Source organism: Drosophila eugracilis, unplaced genomic scaffold (genome assembly GCF_018153835.1).
Source record: "Drosophila eugracilis isolate 14026-0451.02 unplaced genomic scaffold, ASM1815383v1 contig_2147, whole genome shotgun sequence".
Taxonomy (NCBI): Eukaryota; Metazoa; Arthropoda; class Insecta; order Diptera; family Drosophilidae; genus Drosophila; species Drosophila eugracilis.
This window is the reverse complement of record NW_024573030.1, coordinates 2117009-2132557: the sequence shown is the minus strand read 5'-3', so window position 1 is coordinate 2132557 and position 15549 is coordinate 2117009. Positions and strand designations below refer to the sequence as shown.

The 15549-nt window shown below is 38.4% G+C and overlaps 2 protein-coding genes across 18 annotated transcripts in view; both read right to left on the bottom strand.

Moving 5' to 3' along the window:
* The window catches only part of LOC108104379 (small conductance calcium-activated potassium channel protein), a 68746-nt gene extending 60203 nt beyond the window's left edge, over nt 1–8543 (bottom strand). For 7 of the 15 annotated variants that reach the window (XM_017210408.2, XM_017210396.2, XM_017210409.2 and 4 more), the window contains exons 1-2: nt 7574–8542; nt 6902–7471 (exon numbers count right to left, since the gene is read on the bottom strand). The gene's annotated coding sequence lies outside the window, so the exon portion shown is untranslated. Of the gene's footprint in view, nt 1–6901; nt 7472–7573 lie in introns of all 15 variants that reach the window. The other 8 variants (XM_017210400.2, XM_017210410.2, XM_017210403.2 and 5 more) reach the window with 3 other exon arrangements.
* A 4628-nt stretch (nt 8544–13171) lies between these two features.
* Nucleotides 13172–14843, bottom strand: LOC108104435 (calcineurin subunit B type 1). 3 transcript variants are annotated; one of them, XM_017210493.2, is made up of 3 exons: nt 14688–14843; nt 14404–14635; nt 13172–14080 (listed from the first exon to the last, which is right to left on the bottom strand). In XM_017210493.2, exon 3 carries the CDS (start codon nt 14043–14045, stop codon nt 13533–13535), a length of 513 nt encoding a protein of 170 aa, XP_017065982.1. In that variant the 5' UTR covers nt 14046–14080; nt 14404–14635; nt 14688–14843; the 3' UTR covers nt 13172–13532. The 3 variants fall into 3 exon arrangements, with proteins under 3 accessions (XP_017065982.1, XP_017065984.1, XP_017065983.1); XM_017210495.2 differs by having other exon boundaries at nt 14404–14618; XM_017210494.2 differs by having other exon boundaries at nt 14404–14465.
* Nucleotides 14844–15549: the final 706 nt, after the last annotated feature.

The window sequence follows — 15549 nt, the reverse complement described above, 5'->3', positions numbered from 1 at the left end:
CAGGAGTCCCACACAAAACATTATGCCCCCTGAATTTCCACTTCGCACTCGCCACTCCCACCCCACCGAAGAACTCACCTCAACAACAACGACCTCGTTGCATTCGTCAAAAGCTCTGTTAGTACATTTTTTTTTTTTTGTGTTGCAGGTACGAAAACTGAGTGGAAAATATGGAAAAATATGAAGATGGAAAGAAAAAAAAAAAAACTATAGAAAGGATGCCACAGGCTGGCCAAAGTTGAGGGGTCACCTTCTAATTGCACGGAAACCCTGGGATTACACGAAAAAATAAAAAAGAACACCCAAACCTGATAGCTTTCACTGGGAATCTGAATCTGTGTGCTTAACGTCTCTGAACTGGCTGTTTTTTCTAATCTCAGTTTGGCTCTTAGCTCGGACTTTTGACAGTTTAAACATGGTCAAAGGTTTTTAGTTTCAGTTTCAGTTCCAAGCCAAGCTTAACTTGCTGCACTTAGAGAGGATTTTTGATAAGCTACCAAAGGCAAAAACTAAATTAAATGAATTTTAGTTAATAACTTAAATCAGTTTTGGAAGTTAATTGGTTTGTCTTTGCTAAGATCTTGATTTGTATAAATTTCTCTTAACCAAGTTACTAGTATCTTAAGACATTCCCCTTGCAAATAGAAGTAGTAACTGTGAAAGTTTGTAACTTAACTTAACCATCCTGCTGAAAGCACAAAATCATGTTAAGCTGCTAGTCCTAGACTTGGTCCAAAAACTTAAATTGATTGAAAACACTTGCCTGGAGGAGCTCCACCAACGTTTTGCAACCTGACAACACAATCTACTTGTCGGAGGTTAGCGAAAACCAGTTGCGACTCCTGCTGACACTTTCGATATGGGTCTGACTTATCCCAAGACCTCCGGCAAAAAGTCCATCAAAAAGTGTCCAAAGAACAGGGCAAACTCACAATAGATGATGGACAGCGCAAAAATACAGCAAGCTAAAGTCAAGTTAATGAAGCCATCACCGACGACGACGACGACGACGTTTGGGGAACCCTACTTACAATCGTATGTCAGGTTAACTGCTATATATAGTCTATATATATATATGTATATAGAGAGAAAGTCGGTTGAGAATCAATCCAAAAGAAATTGTTTTGACAAGAATTGACATTGCTATCCGAAAGTTGTCGGCACCTGTCAAGATAGATGCCACCGATTTACCCACATCTACAATCGAATGGTATACTTATGCATACTATATAGACATCAAACACACACACTGCCCCGCCCCCCCTCCTCTCTAGGGACTTTCAGCTCAATATCTTGGGCATCTTGTGTGTAAAACAATTACACATGCCTGAACATTTTTAATGGCCAAATGCGGGCGGGCGGTCGGTCGGTCGGTCGGTCTGCGTGTGTAGAAATCTGAGGGCGGTACTTTACTATGCTGACTCATAAGCGATTCTACCATTTTCCACATTTTCCTTTCTAATTGAGTGCGTATATACTTAACATATGCTCAGGTACAGTCGAGGTGGGATTAGTAAGTAAGTTACTATTTCAAATTTTAAATTTAACTTCCATTGCAAGTTACCAAACCAAGCTTCCTAATTGCTTTCCCCTGCCATCAACGGAATATTCACTGAAAATGTGAACAGAGTAGAAAGGTTAATTTGCACTGCTATTATCCTGTCCGCAACTGTATGCCTTTTGTGTACATGCTTATATAGAGACATTAACATTGTTGGCCAAACAACAAAAACGTTGTTTTCCTTTGCGCCAAGTCGAAGCTGTTAATACCCTAAGACCACCAGCGCTCCCTCCCTCCCTAACGTCACACTCCCTCCCCCCTCCTGTCGTTCGCTGTCTAAGCTGCCAGGCTTTTGAAAAGGGTATTAGCCATAGGGAAAATCAAGGGGAAGATAAAGAAGGAGGAAGGTGGAAAATGAAGAGGAGGGGAGGGAAAGGTTGGGAAAATTCAGTTGGATAGACAGACGGGGAAATTGAATAAGCGAAGCGTTGGCAATATGGATATTCGGGTTCATTGCTTTGACATTGATGAGACAGGACAAGGCTAGACACACACACATAGCATAGCGGGCAAGGTTATGGAAAGTTGGTTGGTGGGTGGCAGTAGGTGGTGCGGTTAACAAACACACACACACACACACACTAAAACCCACAAAACACTCAGTGAAAATCACTCACACACATGGACATCTGGACTGCTGATGGACTTATGTAAATTGACTATGCAAACTGTATAAATATTTGATCAATTTCCATGTCTCCTCGCGCATTGTAAGCCGCAAAAATAAATGTATTTTTAAGTAGATGCAACCACAAACTTATATACATGCAGACATATATATATTATATTTCATACTATAAGGAAACACAGCGAAAAATAAGAAAAACTTAAAATGTTGATTGATAGCAAGGAAAATCCATGAAAACTTTGCAGTTGATTTGGGTTAAGCCAAGGCCTAAGTTAAGGTTATCATTAAGCATCCATCAAGAATCTTCATCTTTAAGAACTCTTCTTTTTTCTTCAGTGTACAAGCAAAATCAATCAACAGTAAATGGACGCGTCAAAAATCAGCAAATGTGAAATACTCACCCGCCGACGTCCACCTCCGCGAGCCAACATCCCGCCCAATCGAGGTGAAAGGTTATAAGGGTCCTCTGGGCTACCTCTCGATTGCCACACGGCACCTCCCCCATTTGGCCACCCATCCGCAGGACCCAAAAAGTAAATGAAGCGCAAAAAAAAAAAAAAAGGAAGAGAAAAACGCAAAAAGCGAAAAAGGAAAAGGCCGCTGGCAATCGATGAATTCATTTTTGGTATTCAACGAAATTGTTCAAACAATTATCGATATGAATAAAAGACGCAAGCTTTCTCTGGCGATTTTTATGAATAGCAATCTTGAACGGCATTGAATTTTCGTTAGGGATTTATTAGAGAGCTCACCACGCCTCCCATCCATCCACCCACAAGCACATACAGCACAAGCACAGAAAAAAAAAGAAAACTGCCCTCCTAACAAAGTTCTCGTTATTCATGAATTCAAGTGGCAAAGTGAAATAGAAGTTGAAGTTGACTCAAGCGGTTTTTGCTGAATTAATTATCGATAACGAGATAACGATGTGTGTGTTTTTTTCCGTCCCTTTTGTATTAATATACAAGCCAAATTAATGCCAATATTTATGGATGTTTTTTTTTTTGACGATAAGCTATCCGAAAATCAGGAAAACCAACTTATTACAACGAGGCATGATTAGCGGCAGCTATATGGATGTCGATTAGACATCTAATTTGTTTTGGCAGTTCACGGGAAAAGTAAAAAAAAGTAGTAAAAATATACAGAAAATATACAATATATTCCATAATTTAATATTCCTTTTAAAATCAACAAAGAACCGAATCTATTAAGATTATTAATTTAAAAATAAAACACAAATCAAAGCAACCTCAATTCTGAAAAATTCGCCATAAAAGCGTGCCACATACGGATAATTGACTTTTTGAGTTCTACGAAAAAGGCCAAGTACCTTATGAAAATTGAAAGAAAAATATGGCAATATGGAATTCATTGAAAGGAAAATATTAAGAAATCAGATATGATGACTATAACCACAGACATATATCAATCTAGATATATATATATCCTCGCTGACGTCGAGTGAGTGAATCGTAATGAGTTTTGAAATGTACACCAGTACCACCATTCTGTGTCATTACGTTGCGGAGGGTGGAAAAGTGAAGCTCCCCATCTCATTTTGCCATTAGCATTCAGTCAGTTCAGTTAGTCAAGAGTCAGTCAGTTGGCTGTTTGGGTGGGAGGATATGTTGGTGATATATATCCACCTCTGCAGTGCCATATCCGACAAGAAGAATATGAAAGAAATATTGAACGGGATGGGTCGGTTAATTGGAGCGCATGATTGATTACAGTTTCCATTAATTACGCTCACTTTGCTCGCTTTTCTGGTCATTAACCATTCGACAGGGGACTTTGGGGAAAAAAGCTATCAAGGAAAAAGCCGTCGTTGCCGACGACAACTTTTAAAATTCAAAAGATTAACAAAATAAATCAAGATTCGATTAGGTAGCAGGGAAGAGCGAATGGAATGCCATTAACCATTAGCGTAAACAACAAGCAGACTACTTAAGATTCCCAGGAGTATAGAAATGGAAGTTCCTGTTAAGAATATATTTGTACTTATTTCGGGTAAAGCAACACAAAACCTGGGGATTGGCATCTTGGGATTTTGGGATCTCAATTCTATTTATGGCAAATTCCCACATCTCAGGAATATTTCACATTCAACACGATCGTTCCCAAAAAAAAAAGAAAATAAAAAAATAAAACACAAGCAAGTGCAATGAGATATATATCTGGGATATCTGACTGTGCATCGCATAGAAAGCGAAAGGCAACGACATCCAGACGAAATGAGTTGCAAAAAAAAAAAATGAAAAGCAAAACCAAAGAAAAAACCAAATTTCAGGGGAAAAAGTGTAAAAATGTTTGTGTTTTGCTTTTCAAGAAAGTTTATTTGATGTATTTTTGGATAATAGGTTGGGAAATAAACACAATTGACATTCTATTTACAATAGTAGCAAATCTACACAGATATATATATATATATATATACCATATACAATGGGGTTTATGATCTTTGTTATTTACAATAAAAATAAGGAATGTCTAATTGGGGTTTCTTTTTTTTTGGGTGTGTATTCCTTTGCAATGGGTAATTAACAATGATTTTGATGAGAGGAACTTTTCGTTTTAGTGCTTTTTCGAGACAATAAAACAGCTATTAAGAATTAGGGCGAGGGAAAATCATCTTAGATCAAAGAATTTTTTAGGATTTAGGCTTATTTTTGTTGGGGATAGTGTGTTGTCTTGATACAAACTGCTTGGCACACTATTTCCTTAGCCAAGTATAGCTTTAGTTATCCTAATAAATTATTGTTTCCTTTTTAAATTTATATCCTCAATTTTAGTTTAACTTAACAAACACACTAATGGAGCGATTAAATCATTCTTAATTGTCTTTCTTAAACTGCCATTACAACTTCAATGGCCCTTACGGAAGGCCTGCATTCAATTACTGACCCAATTCCAGTAATTGTCCCATTCACTATGCTTTCAATTTCCGTTGTAAAAGTTTAGGATAAAGTTTAGCTTAAAGTTCAAACCCCCAGAATGGTCTTAAAGTTGCCCACCCTACCCCTTTTTGTGCTCAATAATTTATTTTTAGTTATGTTTTCGGGTTCGACCACAAACTCAATTTGGCTCTTCATGAATTTTCCATGTGCGTCAAAGTGAGGCAAAAAGTTGGAGAGAGGAAAGTACGGTCGATGGGAGGGGGGGCGGTCATTGTTTTACTCTGGCTCTGAAAATCTCATATTCAGGTTTTTGTTCATTTTTTTCTTTTTTTCTTTTTGGTTTGAGGACTAAGAACTAAAGACTAATCCTTATGCATTTGCATGACCGCAAGCAAGCCAGTTACACCCTGTTCTTTCTTAGCTGCCAAAGAACTGAGCCCTTTCGTCGAATCCTGAGGTCCTGACGCGGGTTTCCTTGAGGTCCTTCCTTTGATTGCACAGCTCTCGAAAGCTCCTGTTCTTGTTCGGTTGCGGTTTTTGTGGTTGCTCAGCCAACTTGGCCTAATCTGCATATACTGCACGGAGAGCAAAAATGTCAAGTACGAGTATTCCGCACTTGAATCCCGTTCTTCAACCATTCAAAAAAAAAAAACCTAATAGGCAGTTGGTAGGGCCGCGTTTTTGTGGTATTTTGGAATGGTCCAAAAATCTATTTAAGCCCTGTCGTCGGTATGCCAGCCAAGTTGAACTAATTTTATGAACAAAACTTTTGCTTTGCGTTGCTCTCGACTTCTGACAAATTTTCAGAAATATTTAACATAGCAACAAGAATTCTTGATTTATTTATGAGTTTGCGGCCACTTTAAAGTTCGTTTTGGGCAAATTTTGGTGATCCGTCAGAGTTTTCAGATTTATTAGGTTTTATAATTAATGTAGCGGTTAGCGGCAAGCTACCTTAAAACCCAAAAATTGTGAGTTTATTGTCGTTTTAAATGTTATTTGAGACAATAAAGGGACTAAGGGACATGTAATCAAATTGTAAGATGATTAATTTTTAATTAGAAACCTTGACACTTTCACAATATGTTAAACCCCTCTCTCCAAATACTGAAAGTATTATAAACTCCTCACTTCTAAAGATATGACAGAAAAGTATATAACTTCTGGCTTAAGTATATAGAAGATTATAAGGAAATGTTGGTCACTTACTCATATACTTATCTTATTAAGTTAATAGCTCCATTTTCTCCTCTCTCAAAAGCCTTCTATTAAGTTTATAACTCACTATTTTAGCCTCTTCACTTTACATTACTACTAATTAGGTGCGTTTAAGTTCTTAAGATGATAGATTGTATTACTTAAAAGTTTTCCAGGCAGTAGATAGTGCCATTCACGCCATATAAAATCTCTCAACTTTTAATTGGCTCAAATACTTCTGCTTCTTTGGGATGAAGTTTTGGTGGGTCTTTTCTCTCAGTGTGTGTGTGTGTGTGTGTAAGTGGCCAACTGCAGCTGTGAATTGAGGAATGTGCACGCATAACTCATTTAGCATTCCCTCTCTGTCGCTCCCTTTTGCTCCTTTTTTTCCTTCTATTCCTTCTGTTTGTCCTGCCCTTTTGTCCTTTTCTAGCGCTGCTTGCACTTTAGTTACAGTTTCGTGTTGGTATGCCAAGTTTTGCAGTGTGTGTGTTTTGCTTGCGTGTGTATATGCGGGTGTGCGGAAGGGGAGTGTGGGTGTGAAGTGCAGGCGGCGGTGTTTGCGTGTGTTAGTAAATATGCTATCTTTGTTGTAGTTGTAGTAGCGGTACCCACTTTGATATTTTGCGACGCCTTCCAGCAATGTTCGTTGTTATTGTTGTTGCTTTTATAGTGGTTGCTGTTGTTGTTGTTGTTGTTGTTGTTGTTGTTGTAATGGCTCCTTTAGTTAATAGCTGGTCCCGTTGGTGTTGTTGCTGTTGTTGTTCGTGTGATAAAATCGGCAATATTTGGCACGCGCGTGTCACTGTGCTGGTATACAACGCAAATGCTGCTGCTGTTCGTCCATATTGCCATTTATGCACATGCATGTGTCTCTTCGTGTGTGTGTGTATAAGTGTGTTTGGTCTGATTTACAAGTGTATGTGTGAACGCGCGCGACAAAGACGGAAATTCGGTGGACTTATGTATCGGGGAATTGCAGTAGCTGTTGTTGTTGTTGGTGTTGTAGTTGCTGCTGCTGCTGCTGCTGTTTTTGTTGCAGTAGAATTTGCATTTGTTGTCGAATTTGTTGCTGCTGCATTTTCTTTGGCATTTCCATTGGCCGCATTGGGCGCTGTATTTTTTCTTGCACTTGTTTTCTTTATATATATATTTTTTGTAACTATATATATATATATATATTAACTATAGAATAACAAGAAAAAAAATAAATATGTGTATTGTTTATATATAGATGGGCTAGCATCTATATAGATATGTATAATTATATGTGTGTGCGACACCCACGAGACAACGACGACGAACGAAGAGCATTCAACTCCACTGCTTGTCGAATTTGAACTATTTTACGGGTTTTTATTTGAATTTTTTTCTTGGATACATCTGTGCCTGTCTATTCTGGTCCTGCCTTTCTTTTTTTTTGTTATTTTGTTTGACCGCGCTGTCGCGAACTTTCTGCGTTCAAAGTACCCGGATTACTAATTGCATTCTGGCAATCTCTCACTGCCCTCGCATAACTTTTCGCAATTTTTGCTCTCTTGCGCTCAAAGTAACGGTTCTAAGCCGTCGAATTGTGATCTTGCTCTCTTTAACTCTGTTCAAAGCTTTTGCTTTCAAGGCCTTTCTGCACGATCGAAGTTATCGAGTTTTGATGTCTGAGCAACTCTAGCTTTAAAACTTATACGTATTAAGTATAGATTTAACTTTAAATTATTAGGTTTAAAAATAACATATTATTTTTCATAAAACATGAATATGCAGCTAATAGGTTATGTCGTGCAAAAAGGCCCTAGCTTCCCTCAATTTTGGGGCTCCTTTTACCCTCTTCTTCTCATTCTTCTTTAAGATCTCACTGCTTTTGCATTGCCTTAATCTTACTCTTCTTGAGATTTGAATTTGTCGCTCTTTCGTTGACTGTTGTTGTTCTAGCACCTGAAGCTGATGTTTTTTTTGATTTTTTTTTCCACCTTACTGTGTATGTCAGTGTGTTTGTGTGTGTGTGAGTGTTAAAGTTTTTATTTTTTTTTTGGAGTGCGCGACGTATAACTCTCAACACACAGACAGACAGACACAGCATATAACGGGACGGAGGGCGTCCGTCTCGCTTTCACGTTGATGTTTCCGTTAGTGTTGTTTGTGCGATACTGACTCAATTTGTTGCTCGGCACCGTGTATATAGCGTTCGTCGGCCACGCACGGCATTCCCTTGCTCTGCTCCTGCTTCTTCTTGCTCTCCGCTCGGCTGTCGGTCGGTTTGTCGTTCGGTCGACCCTCCCCACGGTCGCTTTCTACCACTCTTGCTTCGCCTCTCTGTCGCACTTGTGGGCGGGAAGTCGTTTAGTCCGCCCAGCGGCGGCGACAGTTAACTTTGTCTTTTCAAGAAAGGAAACCGGGGGGATGGTGGTGCACGTCGGGGGAGTGTGAAAAAGTTTGGATTGTTTGATTGGAAAATAAGAAGCCCTGAAGGAATGCTATTTATAGATTTCAACTTTCAAAACTCCTTGTTAGGTACCAGTAGTACAGAAAATTGGTTACGGAAATTAAGTTATAGTAATAGCAATGAAAGTAAAATTGAATTAAAAATTTGGATTGAAATCCATAAAAGAGGTTAGAGCCAAGTTTTGACATAGTCACTTACTTAACCCCCTTGCAGAGAACCCCAGACGACGCCACTGTGCCCCACTTGCCACTTCTGTTCCCCGAAAAAAAAAAAACAGCATACACGTATAAAGACACTTCGTTGAGTGCATGCAGCGCCAGGGCAACTGGATCGGGAATCGGGAGTCGCTGCTCGGAATCGAAAATGGCAACAGAAATGGAGTCAGACTTAAAATCGGAGTCGAAGTTGGAGCCCCGAGCGGGTCCACAGGAGCGGATTAATTAGGGATTATTTTCAAGAGAGCCGTGCGAAATGAGCTGGAGCCTGGTAATTGTCAATTGCAATTATTTTTAATTTAAATAAAGAATATGTATGTTTTTAATATAAACAAACATTTAATTTAATTGAACACATTTTATGGTGTTATTTGAGTCGAGGAATTAAAAATATTAACCTAATTACAGCTGGATCAACTGAAACTGAATGGAAGATTAGAGCCAAACTGCCCATTTTCGTATGCTCTGGTTGAGCTGTAAGTATCCATTAAATTCATTAGAGTGCCTCGGCACTTGTCAGTTTTACTGCCACATTTCAGTTTACGAGAGTATGAGAAAGCACCCAAAAAGCACTTAACATTGACCTTAAGACAATAAGATCTAAGGTTCAACTTGAAATGCAAATGCTTAAAAATTATTATATATTTAATTTTTATGGCTGAACTATGAATAAAAATTTATGTGGTATTAAAACAAAAATTGTTTCTCAAACTATTCATAAGTAATAGATGAATTATTTGCCTTTTACAGCTGTGTGAGAAAAATATGAAAATTATATTCAAAAGCTTTATTATGTTAAATTATCTTTTTGGATATTAATGCCAGTGATAATTAAAACTATATCCTAAAATAATTCCCTTTATAATAATTAGAGCAATATAGGTTTATTTTCTATACAGTTTCAAGCTGTTCTGCTTTTTTGAAAGTTTTCTTTCTTCAAACTGGTAAGGGAATATAAGAAATAGATGTATGTAAATATTTTGGTATACCTTCATGAATTCCCCATTGAAACCTGGGAATCGCTGCCTAGAACTCGAAGGGTTAGTGGGTCAGGTTCAGGTCCGCCCCTGGTTGTCGGTATTCGGTATAAACATATTCGTGTTTTCTACATTTTCGACTCCTCGCTCTCAAACTCGGATTCGGATTCCGATTCGGGTTCGGAATCGGGGTCTCCAGAGTTCCGTTGCGTCACCGGCGTTTGTTTGCTGCCACCTTTTAATGGTAAGGGGAGGCACTGGGTTAGTGGGTTGGTAGATTGGTAGGATGATGTGTTGGTGGCACGCTGGTTTGTCGGTTCAGTGGGTCGTTTGGTGGATCAAAAGGGCGTCCAAGAGAAGGCGCTGCACTGTTGAGGTAGCTGCGTGGTAATGGTGAATTTATGATTCTGTGGGCGGGAACAGATGGAAGCGAATGGTGGTCGGAAGAGAAGAGAGAGAGAGGAAAAAACGCTCCTGGCGCTTGGCGCTTGGCGCTAACGGTGGTTGTTGATGCCTTGTTTTTGTAATTCCCATTCACATTGTATTTTCCCCATTCTTCCGCGTTTTTTTTTTTCTTCTTTTCTTTATTTCTTTTTTGCCGCTTTTTGTTTTGTATGCGTTTTCGGTTACAGCTCGAAACTGGCACGAGTCAACTTTTATCGCACAATACACACACACACACACATGCCACTCAACCGCACTCACACACACGAACAGCTGGGGGAGAAATTATAGAAATGGCTAATTAAATAACTTAACTCACCAATAAACCCAAAGTAATGCCAGATTACAATATAGTCCATATACAATAATATGCAAATCTGAGCAAAAATATTGTTAGGACTAAATAGGTTCTTCTTAGCTTTCTTTTAGCTCATATATTAAATATATATTTTATGAACTATATTATAGTAGTCCAAAAATAATTTATATACTTTTTGGCAAAGCTATTTGGTATTAAGCTAAGGTTTTTAAAAATATCTATGATGATCTAAAGTAAACCTAATGATTTGACCACAACTGTCATTAGGAAGACACACACATGGACATTGATTTGGCATTTGTTTTTGCAGGCCCGCTTTTGACTTAATGCCGCGATTATTATTGCAAAAACACAACAACCCAAAAAAAGGTGGAAAGAAAAACAACGCGAAAACAAGCAACATAAAACTAAAAAGCTTTTATTTTTCCCCAGGTATGGGTGGGTGTGGGTATCGAAAAACTAATGCCAGAGTCAATGGGCTCTGCGTTAAACCCAGAGATTCCGCTCGCCAAAGTTTATATTCCTGAACAAAAAGAGCTGACAATTTCGTTTTGAAGCTATAATGATATACCTTACCTGTCCAAACTTTATTACAAACGCTCACGTAAAAATATAGATATATATTACATACATATGTATATATATATAAGGCATATTGATTTGTGTTTAAGGGAACCAGGTATATCTCCTTTATCCTCTGCTCACCGGCCCATTAAAATTTTGGGGGAATTGTTGTACATAATTTATAAAAAGCCTTTTGACTAAATAGTTGCCTCCGAAACAAAGTTATTCAAGCGAAATAAGTTTTGGGGCCCCCCTTTTGCAAACAACAAAAAATGACACACACACACACTAAAAAAAGAAGGTTTCCAAAAATAAACCAAGCCTAAAGAATCAATAGGGTTTTATGGCAAGATGTGTCTTCTAGATTTCGATGTTTAATTATTCCAGATGGCATCAAAAATCTATTAGGGCTAGGGCTTGCAATAATTAGTTACTAATAATATATATGATAATTGATATATAGTTTGTTTTGACATAGTTTTTAGTCAGAAGCATTATACTGTTATCTTAACATGGCCATCTCTTCACCTTGCCTAGGACATAAATAACACCTGTCTTTTGTCTAAAAAGCATCAGAAGTTACAAATTGTATCTGTCCCATCGATTAATATATATAAAATCGAGAAAATGATAGACGCGAGTTGGAAAGAAAATGCCCGATTATTTGGGGCCTGGCGCAGTTACGTACCATCCGAAAATTGGAGCACATTAATCAAACCAATTAATACCAAAGGAAAAAGGTCAGCCGTGGGCTCGTGACGCAGCAACAGGAGCGAAATTAGTGGGTTGGTGGTGTGGTATGAGGAATGCGGGGGAAGGGAATGGGGGTTACCCTCAGCATTAACCCTACTAATTTTCAAAATGGAAATACCTTCATTTAGAGGTCGGAATGGCATGAGGGGCCAGGGCCTAGGCGAAAATGATTAACGAACCAGCTTGCGACAGACAGCATATAATAATTTATTGATACCAGGCACACACACTCACGCATTCTCGCACACCCACACACACACACACACACACACACACACACTCACACAAAGGACCCTCTCAGGACCTTCTGAGTTTAGTAATTCAGTAGCCCAGTAGGTGACTCCGTGGTCAAGGCTCTGTTGCCGTACAAGTTCTCAACGGACCCAACAGCTAGTTGGCTGGCTTCCTGTAGGCACTTAAAGAAAATACCATAATTTATGTTTAATACGAATTTGTTGATTTCGCAAACAGAAAATTTCAAATTTTTCAAAACCATTACTGAACAACGAGACGTATACGTAATATGAATATGGCAATTATTAAAAGGAAAAATGAATTTAAAATGTATTTTGTTCAAAACTTTTCGTATTGTGTATTACACCTTACATGAGGGACTTTCACACATACACAAGCAGCTGGAAAATCGGTGACCTACAAAACATTTAATCGTTGCCAACGGCCAAAAAGTTTTCGGCTGCCTCCGGCTAGTGGTTTCTTTTATTTTCTTTTTTTGGTTTTTTTTTTCTGTGGTGACGGTTTGTTAGGTGGCTCGGGTTTCGGGATTTCGAAGTTTTGGGAGCTCTGGGAGACGAGCTGAGAGACACGCACGTGTTTTTTTTTTGTCCAAGGACTCGCGGACCGAAGGACTCGAGGACATCTGCCTGGCGGCCAAAGAACCCGGCCCACTTTCACCCAACAACAACAAAAACTTGACAGGTAAACGCGTGTTTGGGGTTTTTTAGTTTAGCTTTTCGATAAACAGTGTTTAATTGTAGTTGTAGTTGTAGTTTTCTTTGTTTTTTTTTTTACATATCTTATACACAACATTTAGTCAAAAGATGAACTTAAGTGTTAGGCTTGAATTGAACGTAGAGTTAGGATATAGTACAAACTAGTTTAAGATGATGGGAGCAATCCTAAGCGTAGGGATTTTATCGAAGGTATGTAATGGTATTTCGAATGGGAGGGAAAGTTCTAGAAAGTATGCTTGAAAAAGGGTGATGAATTGATAAAGTGAGTGGTCCGTTGCCGGTGGTTTCAAGTATGAGTATAAGACACAATTCATTGCATTCTGAGGATGAGAGATCGATCAGGTGTTGGGTCTAAGTGTACTATATGCGATAGGTATATCAATAAATCGAATAAACTGCATCGTTTTTGGCACGCCTCAAACGCCCTCACGCAGACTCACAGACAGACCATTTATTATAAAGCTGAACAGGTTTCAAGGAAGGGAAGGTACACACACTCATTTTGGAATCCTACTATATACTATATAGTATGTATATATTATATATATATATATGTATGGCTCCTAAACATCAACAACCATTTTCTTGTGAATATCGGTGTTGCCCACCACTGAACAAAATTCATCGAACGATATTTTGCCATCTTCGTCCTTGTCCGCAAAACAAATGGTCTTATCAACGATCTGCTGCAATTGTGTGTCCTTTAAATTGTTTCCAACCATCATCTTGAGCACCTGGAAGAGTTCACCATTGGAGATATAGCCATCATTGTCCATATCATAAATCCGGAAGGCAAATCGCAACTTGGATAGCTTATCACCGCGTACGCTAAATTGCGATACTCCTTGAATGAACTCTTTAAAGTCCACCTCTCCGTTGCCATCCGCATCGAAAATATCAATTACTCGCTGAACAAGCGGATTTTGCTGCAATTCCGGCAACGACATGAACTCATCTATGCTTAAAGCTCCGGAATTGTCCAGATCCAATTTCCGGAATCGCTTCCCCAACCTTCGGATCTCGTCCGCATCGAAGTTGGAGCACATGTCCATGGGCAGGGAGGTCTCGTTACCCATGTTGGCCTTCGGTTATTTAATTCTCTGGTCTGGATCTACGGAAAAGAATCAATGATTAGAGTGGCAGAACATTTTGTTTTTGCAGAGAAAAATACAACCAAATAAGGTCTAATAAATAATAATAAGCTGGGAAGTTTCCAACATCTTTAAAAGCTATATTACTACATGTCCTGAGATCTTAAACTCACAAGTTTTTCTTAATTTTACTTGGCTTTAATGGAAATGAAAAACCATGCAATGTAAATCTTTTTTATATAAAATCCTTAAAGGCTTGGTTATGTTAAAATTTTACAGATTGATTTAAATAAGCTCGATTTGGTTGATAGTTTTTCTCCACGTGTACAGTACAACCTCTTACCTGTGCTTTTGGTCTCCGGATTCTGTGGCTTTCAATCTCTTAATTTTTCAACGACTGACACACTACAACGAAAAGGGGGGAGTGCAAGTTATCAGCATACTTTTAATTACGGATCAATCGTATCGATTTTCCAAATTTCCAGGGGATTTTCACTTCAACGTTTTCGCTTCAACAATGGAGTGGAATCTCAGGGAATGGAATTGTTTTCTGAGATTCTGTGATGGCCAGGAAGCTGTGGTAAAGCCCAAAGTTAAGGATTCCAAATGGTATCCATAGATATTTACCATAAATAAACAATAGTTTCGTTTGGTTTTGTTTAAACTCCCAAAAGTGCTCTCTACTCGCTCGACAGCAAATACACGACTGTTTGACGAAAGAGAGAGTTTTTCACCATTAAATCGGCTGCTTGTGTATGTGTGTCGCGGAGAGGGCAAGGTAAATGCCAAATGCGAGAGCGCAGCTGTCAAAAGCAGACAGCTGTTGCTTTTCCACCTGTTTTTTTTTTAGGGGTTGCAAATTGTTTTTACACAGGCTAAAATCGTTTCCTTTGTTTTAATTTTATGTCATTTATGTTTTTGCCAAGTGAAAATATAGTTTTCGGTTTTCTATAGCATACTTTTTCGGTGAGCAGTCCTTTAAATACAAAAAAAACGGCATGGGACATTGTTTATTCCATCTAAAGATGGTCCATCGTATTAGAGCTGAGGTCATTCGATAGCCTTGCGGAACCACATATTGATAGCGATTCGATAGTTCTTCAATCACTACTTTTTCCAAAGCAATGCCAAATTTTGTCCAAATGGTTATTTTGTTTTTGATCAAAGCCAAAAGTTATTCGAATTTAGAAAGTCATATCTCGTTTGATTCGTCATTAAATTTCCTTTTATTCATATTTTATAATCTTAATTTCGATCCAGTTTCAGTAAAAATGGATGATGTTCCACCCTGATTTCAATAAGCCATAAGCCCAAGCCATCCAGTATTTTGATAAGAACAAAGCCAAAAGGTATCCGAAAGTAGAATGTCATATCTCGTTGAATTCGTCATTGAATTTCCATCCAAACTGCATTCATACTTTAAAATCTTCATTTCTGACCAGTTTCCATAAAAATGGATAATGTTATCCCACATCCAAAGTCGGAAATC

Coding starts and splice junctions, on each gene's coding strand:
- LOC108104435 (XM_017210493.2), bottom strand. CDS start 14,045: ATGGGTAACGAGACCTCCCTGCCCATGGACATGTGCTCCAACTTCGAT.